Raw genomic sequence first — 15,990 nt, forward strand, 5'->3', positions numbered from 1 at the left:
GAGACTGTCGTGGGGGTTATCTGAGCCATGTTTGAGAAGGAATTGGGGGAAAGGAACTTTGGTTTGACTCGCTGAAGTACATGAACTGCGACATGCCGCCGGTTGCCGCGAGGCACCATCGCCCGGCAGCGGGCAGCTGGCAGCAGGCAGCGCGCGGTTCAGTCGACTTCAGGTTGATGTGAAAGTGGAAGAACCAGAGACGTCGCAGAACCCGACAAAGTCGTTTGTGATTCATAATATCGTCTGGAGGCGCACACAATATATTATATGATATAGATATCTATGTATTATATGATATTATTTAGATATAGAGCTCCAGGACTGTAACGCAAGTGTTGTACACTTCCTTGTTATTTGGCGCATAACGCGTCGGACTCTCGTCTCTGGTATTTCTACAACGAGACTCGTATTGGGGGTTATCTCAGCCAAGGTTGAGAATGAATTGGGGGGAAAGAACTTTGGCTTCGACTCCCTCAAGTCAAGAACATGAACCACGACAAGGAGGAGAAAGGGATCTTTGCCGGGCAGCGCTTAGGCACCTCCGCCTCCGGCGGTGGTCCCTCAGCGGGGCTCAAGCGGGAGACATTCGCCGCCAACAATCCCTTTCTCCTCCATGTCGTGGTTCATGTTCTTGAGGGAGTCAAAGCCAAAGTTCCTTCCCCCCAATTCATCCTCAACTTTGGCTGAGATAACCCCCAATACGAGTCTCGTTGTAGAAATACCAGAGACGAGAGTCCGACGCGTTTTGCGCCATCACACCAACAGCAGAACGGTTATCCAAATAACAAGGAAGTGTACAACACTTGCGTTACAGTCCTGGAGCTCTATATCTAAATAATATCATATAATACATAGATATCTATATCATATAACATATTGTGTGCGCCTCCAGACGATATTATGAATCACAAACGACTTTGACGGGTTCTGCGACGTCTCTGGTTCTTCCACTTTCACATCAACCTGAAGTCGACTGAACTGCGCGCTGCCTGCTGCCGGCTGCCCGCTGCCGGGCGATGGTGCCTCGCGGCATGTCGCAGTTCATGTAGCCTACTTCAGCGAGTCAAACCAAAGTTCCTTTCCCCCAATTCCTTCTCAACCATGGCTCAGATAACCCCCACGACAGTCTCGTTGTGGAAATACAAGACACGTCAAAGAACCGACAAGAAACACTTGCGTTACAGTGTGTGTATTCACATTGATGTGGACGTTGAAGAACCAGGAACGTCGGAATATCGGCTCACACAGCTTTTGGCCGTGATAATATGTATTATATGATATAGATATCTGTGCAGGCTATTTGATAATATTTAGATATAGAGCTCCAGGACTCCCGTGTGTTCTAGAATATTTACAGAACACGGCTAAAGGCTGTGTGCGCCTCGCCATTGCGATACATCCACTGTAAACAGAGCGCATGGTACCGTCCCTGGCTGCAAGCTGCTCAGGGCCACACCCCCACCCTCCTCCTTGACACGCCCACCGAAACAGCGCATTTGGGGGAAGCTCAATGTGCGACTGGCTCGGAGTGGCTGTAACTCTGCACCACGGCTGAATTTCAGGAACGTCTTTGAATACTGTGTTAGTTGCCCACTAATACCTATATTAAGGAATACATAAAATAGCATGTCATGGGACCTTTAAACAATAAATAACAAAATTATGCATTTTAAAACAAATGTAATTGTACTGCACCCTAGGTGGTAACATACCTTTCCATTTTAAGGATATATTGTCAAACTGCTCAAAAAAAACCCAGGAGGGAGGTTGACCTATAAATAAACAGCACTCTGAATATATGTCAATGTCTGTCCATAAAAAGGTTGCCAAGGGCAACCTGTAACTCTCCTCTTTAGCTACCGGATGTTTCTCACCCCCCTTTTTCAAATAAGCAGGTTTCTAAAAGGAAACTGGAAGAGGTTAACCGACAGTAAAAAGGGCGGAAATCATTAGCTGATTATGGCTGCTAAATACTGGAGGAAGCTCCATAAAATCACAGGGCGTCCCTGTGTCCACTTAACCTTTGAAGATTATATGGATACACCAACGCACAAACACATTGCTAACAGTACATAACACCCACAAAGCACATGGGACACGCCCACCTCTAATGATACAGGTTAACACCCATAGAACCCATGATACGTTGGGAAAAAGAGAGAGACCGAGACAGGGAGAGACGGACAGAGACAAAGAGACAGAAAGAGAGGAAGAGGAACAGAAAGTGTGACACAATAACAGAAAGGTACAGCGTTGTGTTGGTGCTGATGGTGTAGCGGTTGGTGCTACTGGTGGTGTAGCGTGTGGTTCTGCTGCTGGTGTCAGGCCCTGTAGAGTGTGGTGCTCCTGGGGTTGTCAGGTCCAGTAGTGTGTGGTGGTGCTGGTGTTGACAGGCTCTGTAGCGTGTGGTTCTGCTGGGGTTGTCAGGCCCTGTAGCGTGTGGTGGTGCTGGCGTGGTCAGGCCGTTGAACAGACCATGGCCTCAGAGTGGGGTTGTGTTGGTTTAATGGGTTAGTGGTGTCACAAGGACTCCAGGTTAAAAGCATAAAGGAGGCGTTTGAAAGGCGAGGGGAAAAGGACAGAAAGCAGAGGGGGTGCAGGAGCCGCATGAGGCCTCTTTGAACCTCCGATGAGATGCACATGTTGCTCTCGGTTCCTCTGAACCCACAATTTGGGCACTTCTGCTTCTTCTTATAATCTCTTTCGTTGCAGCCGATGGCCAGGGCTCAAAAATACTACTCACAAACCATTCACCGAATGCACGCTGTACCAAACTCCTTCCTAATATATGGTGACAAGCTTTACACTCTTTTTATATTTTCTTGTGCGAAGTGTATAACATAGATGTCATCTCTATGACTCGAGTACCTCATTAAAACCTGGTACAGATTAAATCATGAAAGCACACGGTCGGATCAAGATAAATATAGAAAAACTACCTTCATGGTAAACAATGCGTAATACTTATTTCTGCAATACGTAGTAGGAAACCTGCCATATGCTGTCCGTCTGCTTCCAGCCCAATGAGGGGGAAGATATGGAATACACACAAATGGTTGCATGTAGAGCCACGCAGACACACAGGATTCACCCATCAACACACGTTCATAACCATGCACCTGGTGTGCCCAGCGCCATTGATTTGGTTGTTTTCCTAAGTGAATGACATGATAGACGAAAGAATGCTTTTAAAAATCCATTGTGGAGGAGCATGAAACACACACACACACACACACACACACACACACACACACACACACACACACACACACACACACACACACACACACACACACACACACACACACACACACACACACACACACACACACGGTGAATCATGCAGTATTTTCTTTACATCCTGCCCCCCTTTACACCTATGATCGGAACATGTCACAGCTCGCACTCACATTCCATGCTTCACTTACACCCAACTGCTTTATTCTGACTCTGCAAATCTGTCAGTATTTGTTTAGCCTGTCGGTCTATGACTGCCTGTGTGTTTGTTGTACGAACATACAGCCCGTAGTGGATAAAAAGACGATCAGCAGGCCATGCTCGCTGACAGGGACTTGGTGGGTCCAATACTACACCAAGCGGATGAAGGGTCTGGGGAATACATCTTAAACACATTCTGGCTACGACCTATAGATCATACAGACCCACGGTATTCAATGCTTTCACAGCCATGCTAAAGCTAAACACCTTCATATTTAGTGAGAAGCCTTTGATGTTAACATTATTCAATTATTTTGGAATGCTTCTTCAGCAATACCGTTTATCCTTTTCCACCATTCATAAGCCTCTTTCTGCAACCATGGTTATTCATTTATCATCTCTCCGATCTCCACAAATCCTCTCTTCCTCCTCCTCCTCCTCCTCCTCCTCCTCCTCCTCCTCCTCCTCCTCCTCCGCCTCCTCCTCCGCCTCCTCCGCCTCCTCCTCCTCGACAGGCATTTCCTCCCAACATCCAGCAGCACGATGGCCTAATCTAGAACTGGCTATTATACTCAGCTCATGGTCCCTAGCCTTCAGCATATGGTTTAAGACATGCAGTAAGTCACCTCATATACACAAATAAATGCAACATGCATGCATAGATGCATTTTTTAAATTGTGTGCCGCAAAAAAGCTTCGAAAGCATAAGACCCCTGATGTAAGCCTCACAAATCACGTGAATTAACTTCATCACATCAACATATCAAGGGATAAAGAACCAAAAGAATAGCCTAAGTTGTACATTTTCTCTGCCAATCAAGAATCGAATTAATTAACAAGCAGAGCAAGGAGCCAAGTAAATGTGGTTAGATTGATCAAAAGTGGGCATAACGTATTTAAGATGCTCTGATGTTTACCACTTGGGATAAGGGAGCCAATAACCTGACACATTTCCCATCTGATGGGGACTGTTGTTTTAATATAACTCTACATGCAGCTCTTCCTATCCTGATTCTCTAATGCAGGTAGATAAGATCAAGTCATGCTGGCCCAAAGCCCAGACTGCTGTTTGTCTCTCAAACCAGCCAGCTGGCAGGAAAAGTGCCGTGGTAGCGTTTTCCTGGAGGATTGGAGTACTTATTGGTCAAAATGAGGTTTGTTAAAGCCCTACAGTGCTACAGAAAGTGGTATTAATCAGATGAAAATATAAAATGGTTTGAGTAATAGGCACACATTTTGTTGCGTACATCAATAATAGGTTGCCTTCAAAAGGGGATTAGGAATTAATGCGTTTCATCACAGCCGAGTTGTCTTATGGGTTTAAGAGTCCTGCTGGGAAGTGTAGGCCTGTTTTATGATCAAAACACTGCTTCTAAATATATCAGTCTCCGAGTTAGGAAGATAAGTAGATTAACACATGTGCACACAACAATGGCTCTGCGCTCTCTCTGCGGAACGACTTGAAACACACAGGTTGGCCTCTGCCTATCCATTGTAGTTCTTAGACGTGTATAAGTGGCTTTCAAGTATGGGAACCCTATCTTCATGCATGGTAAAGTGTCTTGTCTGTAAATGCTGCTGACTCAGGTCTGTCCATGGGTCTCTCTTAAATAAACTTCACTAAGCTCACCAAATAGTGATTTGATTTAGAAAAAAGGCGCATCATCTAATGGGTGGATATTGGATAACCACACATCCCAGTGCCTAATGCTGTGACATCATGTAGTAGTTAGACTGACCAGCACCACCACAGTGAAGTGACCTCTGCAGGCAGAGCCCTCCACAGAGACCCTCGGGTGTACAAACAAGTGGCGCGGTGCAGAAACTATGGGGGCCATGGGAACTGGGCGGGGAAATATTTATGAGGAAGACAGGGGGGGTGGGGGTGAGGGGGGGGGGGGAACTGGCAGGAGCTTCTTCTTTGTGGCTTAGGAGGAATGTCTGGGTTGACCCTCTGGATGACCAAAAAAACCCAACATATCTAAGGCTGGAGGGCAAGCACAGGCTGACATAACACAGAAAGACAGGCAGACAGACAGACAGAACCTAGTCGGCCAGCAGCACTGATTAAAGCCCGTTAGATCGACGGATACGTGCCAGGCTGAGCCCGGCAGTAGGCCAATACCAGTCAGCTCTGCCAGAGGCGATCTACTGTACTGGGAAGCCCACCAATTACATGTCACAGATGGAAGTGTTGGTAAGCAAGCAAATGAGTCAATATACATGAGTAAGTATAATATGATTGTCATTAATTTGGCCACAGACAATTGGCATTTTGTCAAAAGCTAGCATAGGCAATTTATTGTAGAAGCTTTATTTGTCAACAGCAGACAAATGCTATGACAAAAGGGTGAAAAATATAAATAGATGTCTCTGTTGCTGTCACAGGCCTGTAGTAAGCCCAGCCAATCTTTTCATTGGGCCCGAATCGGCCCGTATCCAACCGCTATGGCTGGCTGGCTGGTTTCTCTAAACGGCCTACACTGGCCTTGATTTAATAAAACAATACAACTATTGAAGGAGATAGAAAGGGATTCCCAGGTCACCAGCCTGTTTTGCCTCACCAAATCAAACCGTGCAAAAAGATCCCACCCCCAGCCCGACCCCATAGCCAGGGCGGGGTGCAGCTCTACTGGGGCATCCCCGCCGTCCCAATAACACCAGCAATGACCTCTTCTGACAACGACTGGGAATGATGCCCGACGTGGGGGAGAGGGACTGGAGATGGACCCACAGCGACAAGTGTGGTTCTTCCCCTCATGAGTGGTACACAATGGCCCGCCGCACTGGAGGGTACAGAGCTCACAGGCACCCTTGTTCAGCTCTAGGTTCCGGGGTGATGGATTCAATTGGACATCATAATGCTTCGGATGAGAGAGCTATACTCCAGTCATGTGGTGGAAACTCTTGATACAGTAGGGCGGTAAGACGTCCCTTTGCGATACACAAAACACTGATTGGGATCTACAGGAAAGGAAGGCTCTGCAGCTGCACCATTTGTTTATGATTCAAGAGACCGAACCGAGAGTTCTGGGTTGCATCTTGAGCCAGCCTTTTTTTGGTGCAAGCCTTCTGTGTTGAATGCTATCAGATCAAACCAGACTCTCTGGGTTGTTGTCGTTGTCTTGTCCAAAGATTAAAGGACGGAGGGGTGCGGCACCACAACGTATCTCCGTCCAAGCTTCCTGTGTGCGAGTCCACATTGACACACACACACACACACACACACACACACACACACACACACACACACACACACACACACACACACACACACACACACACACACACACACACACACACACACACACACACAGAGTAGGAGCTAGCAAGCTAATAGGCTAATAAAGTCCAAGTATAGCCTGCTGGGAATGCGACTAGGGAGGCGATTGAAGTCATCGGAGCTAATGGCTAGTTCAGAAAATGCCAGAGTGGAATGCATCGAATGTCTGAGTGTGTGAGAGGGACAGACAGACGGGAAGAGAGAGTGAGAGAGAGAGATTGGAAGGGAAGGGATAGGAGGGCATTATTCCATAGGACACAGCTTCTCTTTTATTGGAAGTAAACAATGGGGAGGACTGCGTTCTCTGACTTTACTGTGTGTTTCCCCTGCCAGTGGAGCGGTTACTGCCACGGAGCTGCGTGACATCAGTCCCTGTGTGTGTGTGTGTGTGTGTGTGTGTGTGTGTGTGTGTGTGTGTGTGTGTGTGTGTGTGTGTGTGTGTGTGTGTGTGTGTGTGTGTGTGTGTGTGTGTGTCTCTCTCTCTGGCCAGAGGAAACCACAATGGCACCCTCTTTTTCTTGGGTACCACACCCGGTTAAACCAGGCTGGGCATAGCTTCTGTCTCTCTAGCGGCCGACCAGTTCTACAGCTACAACACTTGAACCCGGGTTGGGTCATTGTGAGCAGGACTACTGTATATAATAAACAGTACATAAATACATAAATAAACAGTCAGTGCCAGTGGAAACAAGCTCAACACACATCTATTGATATAATGCCATACCATTCAAGGGACGAGCAGAAAAAAATAACAACAAATAAAATAATCATATGTCATCTGTCCTGTTAGATGACTTCAGCTAGACGCACCGGTTGATTGTCATCAGATAACGCCTCTCCCCCCTTTTCCTCTTCCTCTTCCTCCTGGGAGAGGAAAGGGACCGTTTGGAGCGAGAGACCTCTCTGACAGGTGTGGGGAGAGAGACCTCTCTGACAGGTGGGGGGCCAGAGACCTCTCTGACAGGTGTGGGGCAAGAGAAACCTCTCTGACAGGCGTTGGGCGAGAGACCTGTTTGACAGGTGTGGGGCGAGAGACCTCTGACAGGCGTTGGGCGAGAGACCTCTGTGACAGGTGAGAGACCTCTGTGTGGACGGACCATTAAGGAACCCCTGGAGGTGTATTGCCACTTGATACTCTGACACTTTGTCACACGGAACAGGAATGTTGCTGAGGAGGAAGTTGTCTGTCATATGCCACACAGATTCCACCCTCCACCACCACCACTCACCTGCCCCCACAACAACTCATGTGAACTGTTTGTGCTCGGAAAAAAAAACGCACACACCGCACACTTCCATCTAAATACCAGCCGGACCCAGAACAGCTGCGGGACTCTAGCCTGGACTGGACGCTGGTTTGACACTCAAGCGCCAAGAGGAGAGGACCACTTTGAAGAGGCTGAAGAGAGCGAGGAGGAGAGTGTGTGGCCATACTAAAGATTACATTCAGAAGAGCTGAATCATTGTTTTGAAGAGCCACAAGTTTAACCAGATTCGGAAGATGAATAGAAGGTCAGTAACTCCATACAGCTGGGTGTGTCTTGGAAGCATCAGGGTGTGTTGAGTCTCACTTGAGTAAGACAAGGAACCAGAAATTCTGGGTTTACGTGCATCCACCCATCGTTCAGCAGTCAGGTATGACAAATTAAAGAAGACGCACACAAGCGCACACACACACACACACACACACACACACACACACACACACACACACACACACACACACACACACACACACACACACACACACACACACACACACACACACACACACACACACACACACACACACACAAACACACACACCTGTCTGGCACAACACATAGCGGCTGTTTGCATGGAGGACCTCGGAGGTGAACAAACAGGTCCTTCAGCGGAGAGCTTTCGTTCAATCACACACTCAGCAATACAGATGACAAAAACACGGTTTTCTTACCTCATACTCTGGCAACAGGAACATCAGGAACAGGAAGGAATGGTGTCATAATCCAAACCAAATGGCCAATCATGGAGAATGTGGAAAGAAGAGGATTTGGGATTATTAACAACATGCAGCTACTTTCAAGTGAGAACCAAAAATCAAGAGATTTCAGTAACTGTGGCTTGATGGTCTTTTCACTCATAAAGATCATGCATGGATCATTTAACTAGATATTGGTTGCAAACCGGCAATTGCGGTAACGCATATTTATGTGAAAAGCTGCAATAATCTGCATATCTGTGACCCCAAGCACAGTTTAAAATCCTTTTAAAGGCTGCATGTTTAAAAACCTTCTAAAGGCTGTATATGTTTAAAACTCTGCTAAAGGCTGTATATGTTTAAAATATACAGCCATGCTTCTAGTTTTATGCATGGTGCATATCAAATGATCTACACAACTTGGAGTGCTCTTAAAAGAGAGTATAATAAATAATATAGTTCTGTAGGGACTCCAAAGCCGATAGAATTCAGAATTCATAAATTACAGTGTTATACTACTTCAACCAAATGTAGACTCACTATGCATACACCTGATTTACTCTACTCCTACAAATATCTATGTTACATACTGATGTCCATGTTTCCCCTACATCGTAACAACTGCGATTAACTTGAAATTTAAGACATATCATAACCAGCTCATTCTGAAGAGGGTATACACAACATGAACCGTGAAAAATGACTATACTTAGATGTGATGGCTCCTCCTACAGCGAGGGATACCACGTTTGCTTGTTTGACCTACATTTAAAAAAGGTCCTCCAATGAAGATGCTAGCCAGGCCGCAGTGGTATTGGAATGGAGCATTCCAATAATAAAAAAAAAAAACTCCCTGTGGAACGCTAGTAGACATTGCTGACTGTGCCACCCATCCTAACTGCTGCTCCCGGGTAAACTTAGTTTGGCGCTTCTCAAGGTCACCGGGTGGATGGTGTGTGTGTGTGTGCGTTATTCAGTGGTCCGTAGAGGAGGAGGACTAACTCTACTTGTTAAATAGGCTGTGATCTATTCAGGAAGCCTTCTTAAGTCTTTGGTTTCAAATGAGGTTAGGAGCGGTGCACAAAGTAAGTTTCAAGTTAAAAATAGGTTCGCTATGTATTGGGAGTGGGTAGGGAAATGAAAAAAAGTAAACTCTGAATGTTTAAACTGATTAACACTGGCTTCACGCCATTCATCTAAAGATAGTACGATATAAGTTTGCTGCCATTTGAGAGTACACACAAAGAGTTAATATACAATACACCTGTTCCAAAGAAAAACTGAATGTTAATACACTAAAACAAATACAATCTCGCCGTGAGACCACGTTTCAGGGGCATTTGCAGTAGTCGGCCTCTCTAGACAGATGTTATGTAACTGGGTTTTCCCATCAGAATCTTAGCAGCTCTGTCCTAAACAAACGCAGGATTTCTAGATAGACCTCATGGCAGCTCGGGTGACGAGATAGACCCAGTCATAAAAGAGAAAGACTGACAACACCAACTCTCTGGCAATGATAGATTAGTGCTGGGTGTTGACACAGGGGATGGTAAACCAGGCGGTTTACGTACATATGTTCGACCACAAATTAGGGTGATAAGATATTGCCAAAATGCAGGGAAGTCGATGAGTGCAATATAGTAGTAGATAGTCTGCACCATGTGGTGGTGTGTTAACGTGAATAAAATGTGTGCATTACTGAATATCAGGATTCATTCCCTTGAGACTTTGTTTGTTTACGTTATCACTATACATCTGACCATTGAAAGACAGACTATTGAAAGATGTTCAGCAAAATAAATGCTTCTTCCTTTACTACTTTGTTATCACCTCAATGGGAGGTTGGAGAAACCAGAGATGACACCAAAGACAGACGAAATGATCAGGATAGGTAAAAAAGGACTTGACCTCAGTATATTCCCTGCATGGCGCAGATCTCCTGAAACCTAGTTAGTTCCCAGTGTTTGCTTTCTCCTGCTCTCTGGGTCTTCACACAACCATCCTGCATCCCCCCCACCCATCACGGGACCAGTGTTGATGAGCCAGATGTGTGACTGGAATTGGAAACACTGTTACAATCCTCCCGCAAATTTCACTAGATCAGATGGCTTCATAGATCAGGCAGGACATATGAACTATAGAACCTAGTGTCACTTTTCCCCCAAAAAAATACCTTTTCCGTCCACGCTCATAGGAAACCGGACCGAAACGCTGCTTATCAACAAAAAAAAAACGCGTTTCACTTAGCCAAGGGCAAACACTGACTGGCATGGCAAACAGAGATAATGCGTTTCACAACTGCTCTCAAGTAAACAAGCAACAGCATTTTACCCAATCCCTGAGGATCTCTGCATCCAGTGCAGCCACTGATGTATCTGCATCACTAGCAATCAATCTGGGCTTCTCCAAAAATAGTGTGTGGCAAGACAACATCATTCTTGAATGTTATGTTATGTTATTTGACATTTGACGGACAAATGGCGCTCTCATCCGCCCTGTGAAGGGAGACAAAAGTATTGAGAAATTTTAAATGAGCGAATAGTTTTTTTTTTCTATCTCAAGCAAAAATAAATTCGAGCACTTCTGATGATTCATTTGACAGCAATACGAAATAATCTAAATAAACTGACTCAGTGGTAGAGTCACGTCATTTAAAATCAAGTTTTTTCCACAAAGCTGGTCGATGCTCCGCATCCCAGTCGACGCTACGCGACTCATGGCAGAGGACGGACTCGGTCGTGCGCAATAGTGCATGCATTGCACGGACCGCGTCTGGCTGGCACTCAGATGGGTCATTTAACGTTGTTGACAGTCGGGATCCAGCAAATAATAGGCCTACCGTGCACACATAAACATTAGTCTACTCACCGTGGTTGAACATTGAAGCTCGAAACCGGTTGGTTGGAGTCATATTTTCCATGATTCCAAAGTTTTTTCACCCCAGCACTCAACGCAGTGATTTCAATCACAAGCCGATTGAATTATATATTCCTGAAATGTAGATTCCCCCAAAAAACTAGACAACGTATCACAGTGGCACATGCAAGCTTGCACCCTACAGCGTTAGGACAAGCTGTCTCTCTCTCGTTCATCTAGTTTACAGCGTAACAACCACGCACTGCGTATAATGTGGGAAGCTTTTAAACAGTGCACCGTTTTGGAAGCCAGCCTCCTGCCAGACCGGTGACGTCACGGGGCCCAATCTGCAACAGGAATGAAAACAATCGCACATGGTTTGAGACGGTGGTCATGTGACCACTACGCCTGTCAAACACGTCGACCCAGACCACGACAATCCCAGCAGGTGGGGCTTGTGGACAGCGAGACGTGTTAAAGAGTCACAACAAACGAACCTCGGAGAAGTGTGTGGAGAAACACTGATTTTTGCAGTTGTTTGACAGGTTTTTGGTTGAGAATTAGATTAATCTCAAAGTTCTTATTAGTAGCAGATGTTGATATCCCTACTCATATGCTTATTACACTCAATAAGAAAATACCATACATCAAATCACTGGTTATCATCCATGACACATATGATTTGACACTGCTCTTGATCCTACTTTTAGCCATAGTATTAAGCTATGGATGGCTGCCGTATCTGCTTTGTGTCTACTTATAAATATCCACATGCAAACCCTTCCAAGCTATCTATTTATCTTATTGACTTTGAGGGTATTTTCATCATAACAGCCATCATCTTCAGCCATCAAGACCCTTTTTATTTGAGTTATTCACCAAATAAAAGTGGCATATGTCAGTCTGATGGTGTCCAACGTTAATGTCATTCCTTCAAAGCCCATGCAAATGGCTTTCTAAGATTGAAAGAGCATGTCTTCCACACTAAATAGAAAGGAACACAGGTGGTTATAGTTTCAGAAGCAACATGTTTATTTAGGCTGCGACAAAGATCACTCGGCTCCTCATCTCAGAGTCAAAATGTTCACGTTCAGGAATAAAGTGCAGAGTTTTCACAGCTTGTGTAAAAATTAAATAAAACCATCAATGGATTATAATCCTAAATATATCAAAACTGACAATGGTACATCTGGAAAATATAAATATGATAAGAAACAAGAAGAGATCTCATTAAAACATAGCCGTCAGCATGGATATTCAACTGTTTGAATCGAGTTTGCACTTTATGATACAAAGGGTGATTTTTTTTCAAATGAAAACGTTTATAAGAGTCGTTGGCAAGGCTAGCTTAAAACAAAGGCACAGCATTGTTCAGAGGTAACGATCTTTTGCAAATAAGTGCTGCGGTGACATTTCCCATGATCAACACATCCACACACACACACACACACACACACACGCAACAGGTGTAGGGCAGGCCGCTGAGCATGGCTTCAGAACAGAGACACACACACTAACACAGCCCCTCATTAACATACCCAATCTAGAAAAACATCAGGTCAATTTGCCCCGAAAATAGGTTTCTATTTTGGTGTCTTGATTTATATAACCTTGAACTTGTTTCTGTCTGTAACGATACTGTGATCGTACAATAATGTTGTTGTTGTTGTTTACGTGTTGTTAGTTTGTTATAAGCGATGTATGCTATGTTGACTGAAATGTTAAGAAGTAGCTCCAGAGAATACAGCCATGAGCTAAGAGAACAGAGAGCAAGGGGTCAAAGCTGAGAGGCGATGGGTGCCCGTGTAGGTGACTGTCTATCGGGTGCTAGTGGTAGTGGTTAAAGCCCTGTTGGACATCACATCGAGAGAAGGTATTAACACACAGGATAGTATTCACAATAGGACTGTAGGCAGCAGGCAACACTGGGATCAACCATCTTCTTTGATAGCAAAGATCAGCCGGGGATCTGACTTCATTGTGTGTGAGGATAACTTAGAGAACAGATTGGATTTGGTTTCCATAGAGTTAAGGCAATTTCATTTTTTTCTTTTACAAAATACGATTACTGTTTACTCGTGGTGCAATCACCATGAGTTGAAATTAGTATTAAACTATATGGTAGCATTGCATTGACAATCAATGCTACGTCCTAATCAATAGATTCCAAAGCAGACATTGGAAATAGTATCGGATCATCATTTTGTTACCAAGAAGAAAGTGTTTCCCCAGAAACCAATTCCACAGTTGTAAAGGCTCCGTCAGTGGATTTGTTACATTTGCATTCGTTAACCTAACCTGAACCGTCTTTGCCAATCTTTATCACAATTAGCCCAAGAGAGAGAGAAATAAAAAAACATGGCTACAACCAGCCATCGGGTAATAGTGCAAAACAAAGAACTTGTAAGTAGTAAATCTGTACAATGACTTCGGTCGCGCTTTATAAAAACAGAAGCTGTGTTTAAGCATGTTTTGTTTTGTTGTCTTTTTTTCATTTTCGGTCTAACTTTTTCATTCTTTCATTTTCATTCTTCATATTCTTTTTCAAAGTTGCTTGGTTTAGTAGCAGAAGGGAGCTTCTCAAGCAAGTACACCATGCATCACATACAAACGTAGCAGGATTCCAAAGATGGGATGAGATGCATGAAATGCAGCATGTTAAGGTGAGAGTAAGACGTGACAGTGGAACAGATTCATATTGGAGGAGTGCGGCAGAGCGGATATAAGCGACGCACCCCGGCGTATAAAAGGGGGGGGGGTTTACATGTAGGCATTTGGAGATTTACAGCCAGCCATTATTGGATAAGTGGACCGTCCAAGGGTGAGCATCACAAGAGGGGAGACAAACACATTTAAACAGAACGCAGACACAATGTTTAAATTAACCTTCTGTACAATCATGACCTCAGAGTCATGACCAGAGCATTATTAAGTTTGATCGTACTTGGAGGACATTGTTGACCAGTTTACTTTGTCGTTCTAATTAACTCTCTTGTTCAGAGAAGGAGTGGGAAGTCGATCATAACTAAACAATGGTAAGACGATATACATTTTTTAGGATTTTGAAGGTGGTTTTGACGAAATGTGACGCGCTTTAGTTTCCACTTTATCATGAGATCCTGCTGTCACCACTGTGACCAAGAAAACCAACAAACTTGTCTTCTTTTCAATTAAAACATGTTTTTTTTATCTCCATAATTTTAGCTGGTCGCCGAATAAAAATATGGCAATGCAGCATACGTATATAAAATATGTCTGTACATTTAGATTATTTAAAAACATTTACATTGCCACTCTATATTTACAGGACTGGTAGGAGATTTGGAAACAAGATTTCAACGCAACATGAGAGATAAGTCAACAGCTTCCATTGCATTGTACCGGGTTCAGGGAAAGGAGTTACCTTGAATTTAAGTCAGTGCTACTCAACTTTAGCACAGGGGACTGTGAGGACATACATTCAGGCCTAATATGGCAGTCTACTGGAACTAACCATGTAACCCTATTCCAAAAATCAGGAATAGAGAAAGGATTGGTATCATTTACCATTGTCCTTATTTTTAGAAGCTTTTAGAAGCATTTTTAAAGCATTAAAGGGCTTGACTGTATCCTATTCGGGAAATGTGTATGGTCGATCTTTGTAATGTGAATGAACTCTACCTCCTTTCTATGATTCATTGTCTAGACTCCTGTGATCCCTGGACAACTTACAATCTACTGGGGCCCCAACTAAGGTTCATCCTGTAGAAGTTTTTCAAAATGTTTATCTTTCCGGAACAAATAGCTTTTCAGAATCAAGTTATTTAGAATAAAATACGATGTACATACACTGACATTGAACCTGACACACTTATCTTATACACACACAGTTTTCCAACCATGGGGTCCGACTGCATATGATCCTGTCGCCGTTCCCCCTGTGAGCGAGTCATCAATGGATGCCATGAAATGATGTCTCTGGAGTTGACCATGGATGTGGGTGCTACTTGCGTAGGTGGCTTTTCAGTTCCTAAATTCCCCCTGAGTCTATTCGTCTTGGTCTGAGACCAGATCTCGTAGGCCACCTGTGGCCGTCTGGACATGGCAGGATATTTACAATATACCTCCTTCTGTACGCATTCATCACATCTCCCTCGACCCGAGGACGTGTGCAGCTGTGGCCAAACCACCTCCCGCCTCCTATGTTCCTTCGACCTCCCCCTGGGCCTACTCAGGCTGCTCTGGGTGGGTGGGCAGGCCGTTCTCTGAGTGCGTGACGCTGTGCTTGTCCCAGAAGGCCTTGTGTAGCTGGTCCAGCTCAGAGACCATAGGCAGGCCCATGTCCAGGTGCATCTTCAGGTTCTCCAACCACTCCTCCAGCTTGGGGAAAGCCGGCCTGGGAAGGTCAAGCAGAAGTCCTTTTAGAAAAATCGTGCAGTGTGTGAATGCTTTTATGTCGTCTCTGGTTTAACAG

General features: G+C 44.7%; 2 protein-coding genes across 4 annotated transcripts in view; both read right to left on the reverse strand.

Annotated features, from left to right (window-relative positions):
- septin4b (septin 4b) overlaps nt 1-11,820 on the reverse strand; it is a 35,987-nt gene extending 24,167 nt beyond the window's left edge. The window contains exons 1-2 of the mRNA XM_030381220.1: nt 11,550-11,820; nt 8,658-8,665 (exon numbers count right to left, since the gene is read on the reverse strand). Of these exons, the coding sequence (XP_030237080.1) occupies nt 8,658-8,665; nt 11,550-11,601 (60 nt within the window). The 5' untranslated portion in view covers nt 11,602-11,820. The remainder of the gene's footprint in view (nt 1-8,657; nt 8,666-11,549) is intronic.
- A 725-nt stretch (nt 11,821-12,545) lies between these two features.
- limk1a (LIM domain kinase 1a) overlaps nt 12,546-15,990 on the reverse strand; it is a 42,695-nt gene continuing 39,250 nt past the window's right edge. For all 3 annotated transcript variants that reach the window (XM_030381212.1, XM_030381213.1, XM_030381215.1), the window contains one exon: nt 12,546-15,912. In XM_030381212.1, coding sequence (XP_030237072.1) covers nt 15,744-15,912 — 169 coding nt within the window. In that variant the 3' untranslated portion in view covers nt 12,546-15,743. The remainder of the gene's footprint in view (nt 15,913-15,990) is intronic.

The sequence above is a fragment of the Gadus morhua genome, chromosome 16, assembly GCF_902167405.1.
Source record: "Gadus morhua chromosome 16, gadMor3.0, whole genome shotgun sequence".
Classification (NCBI taxonomy): Eukaryota; Metazoa; Chordata; class Actinopteri; order Gadiformes; family Gadidae; genus Gadus; species Gadus morhua.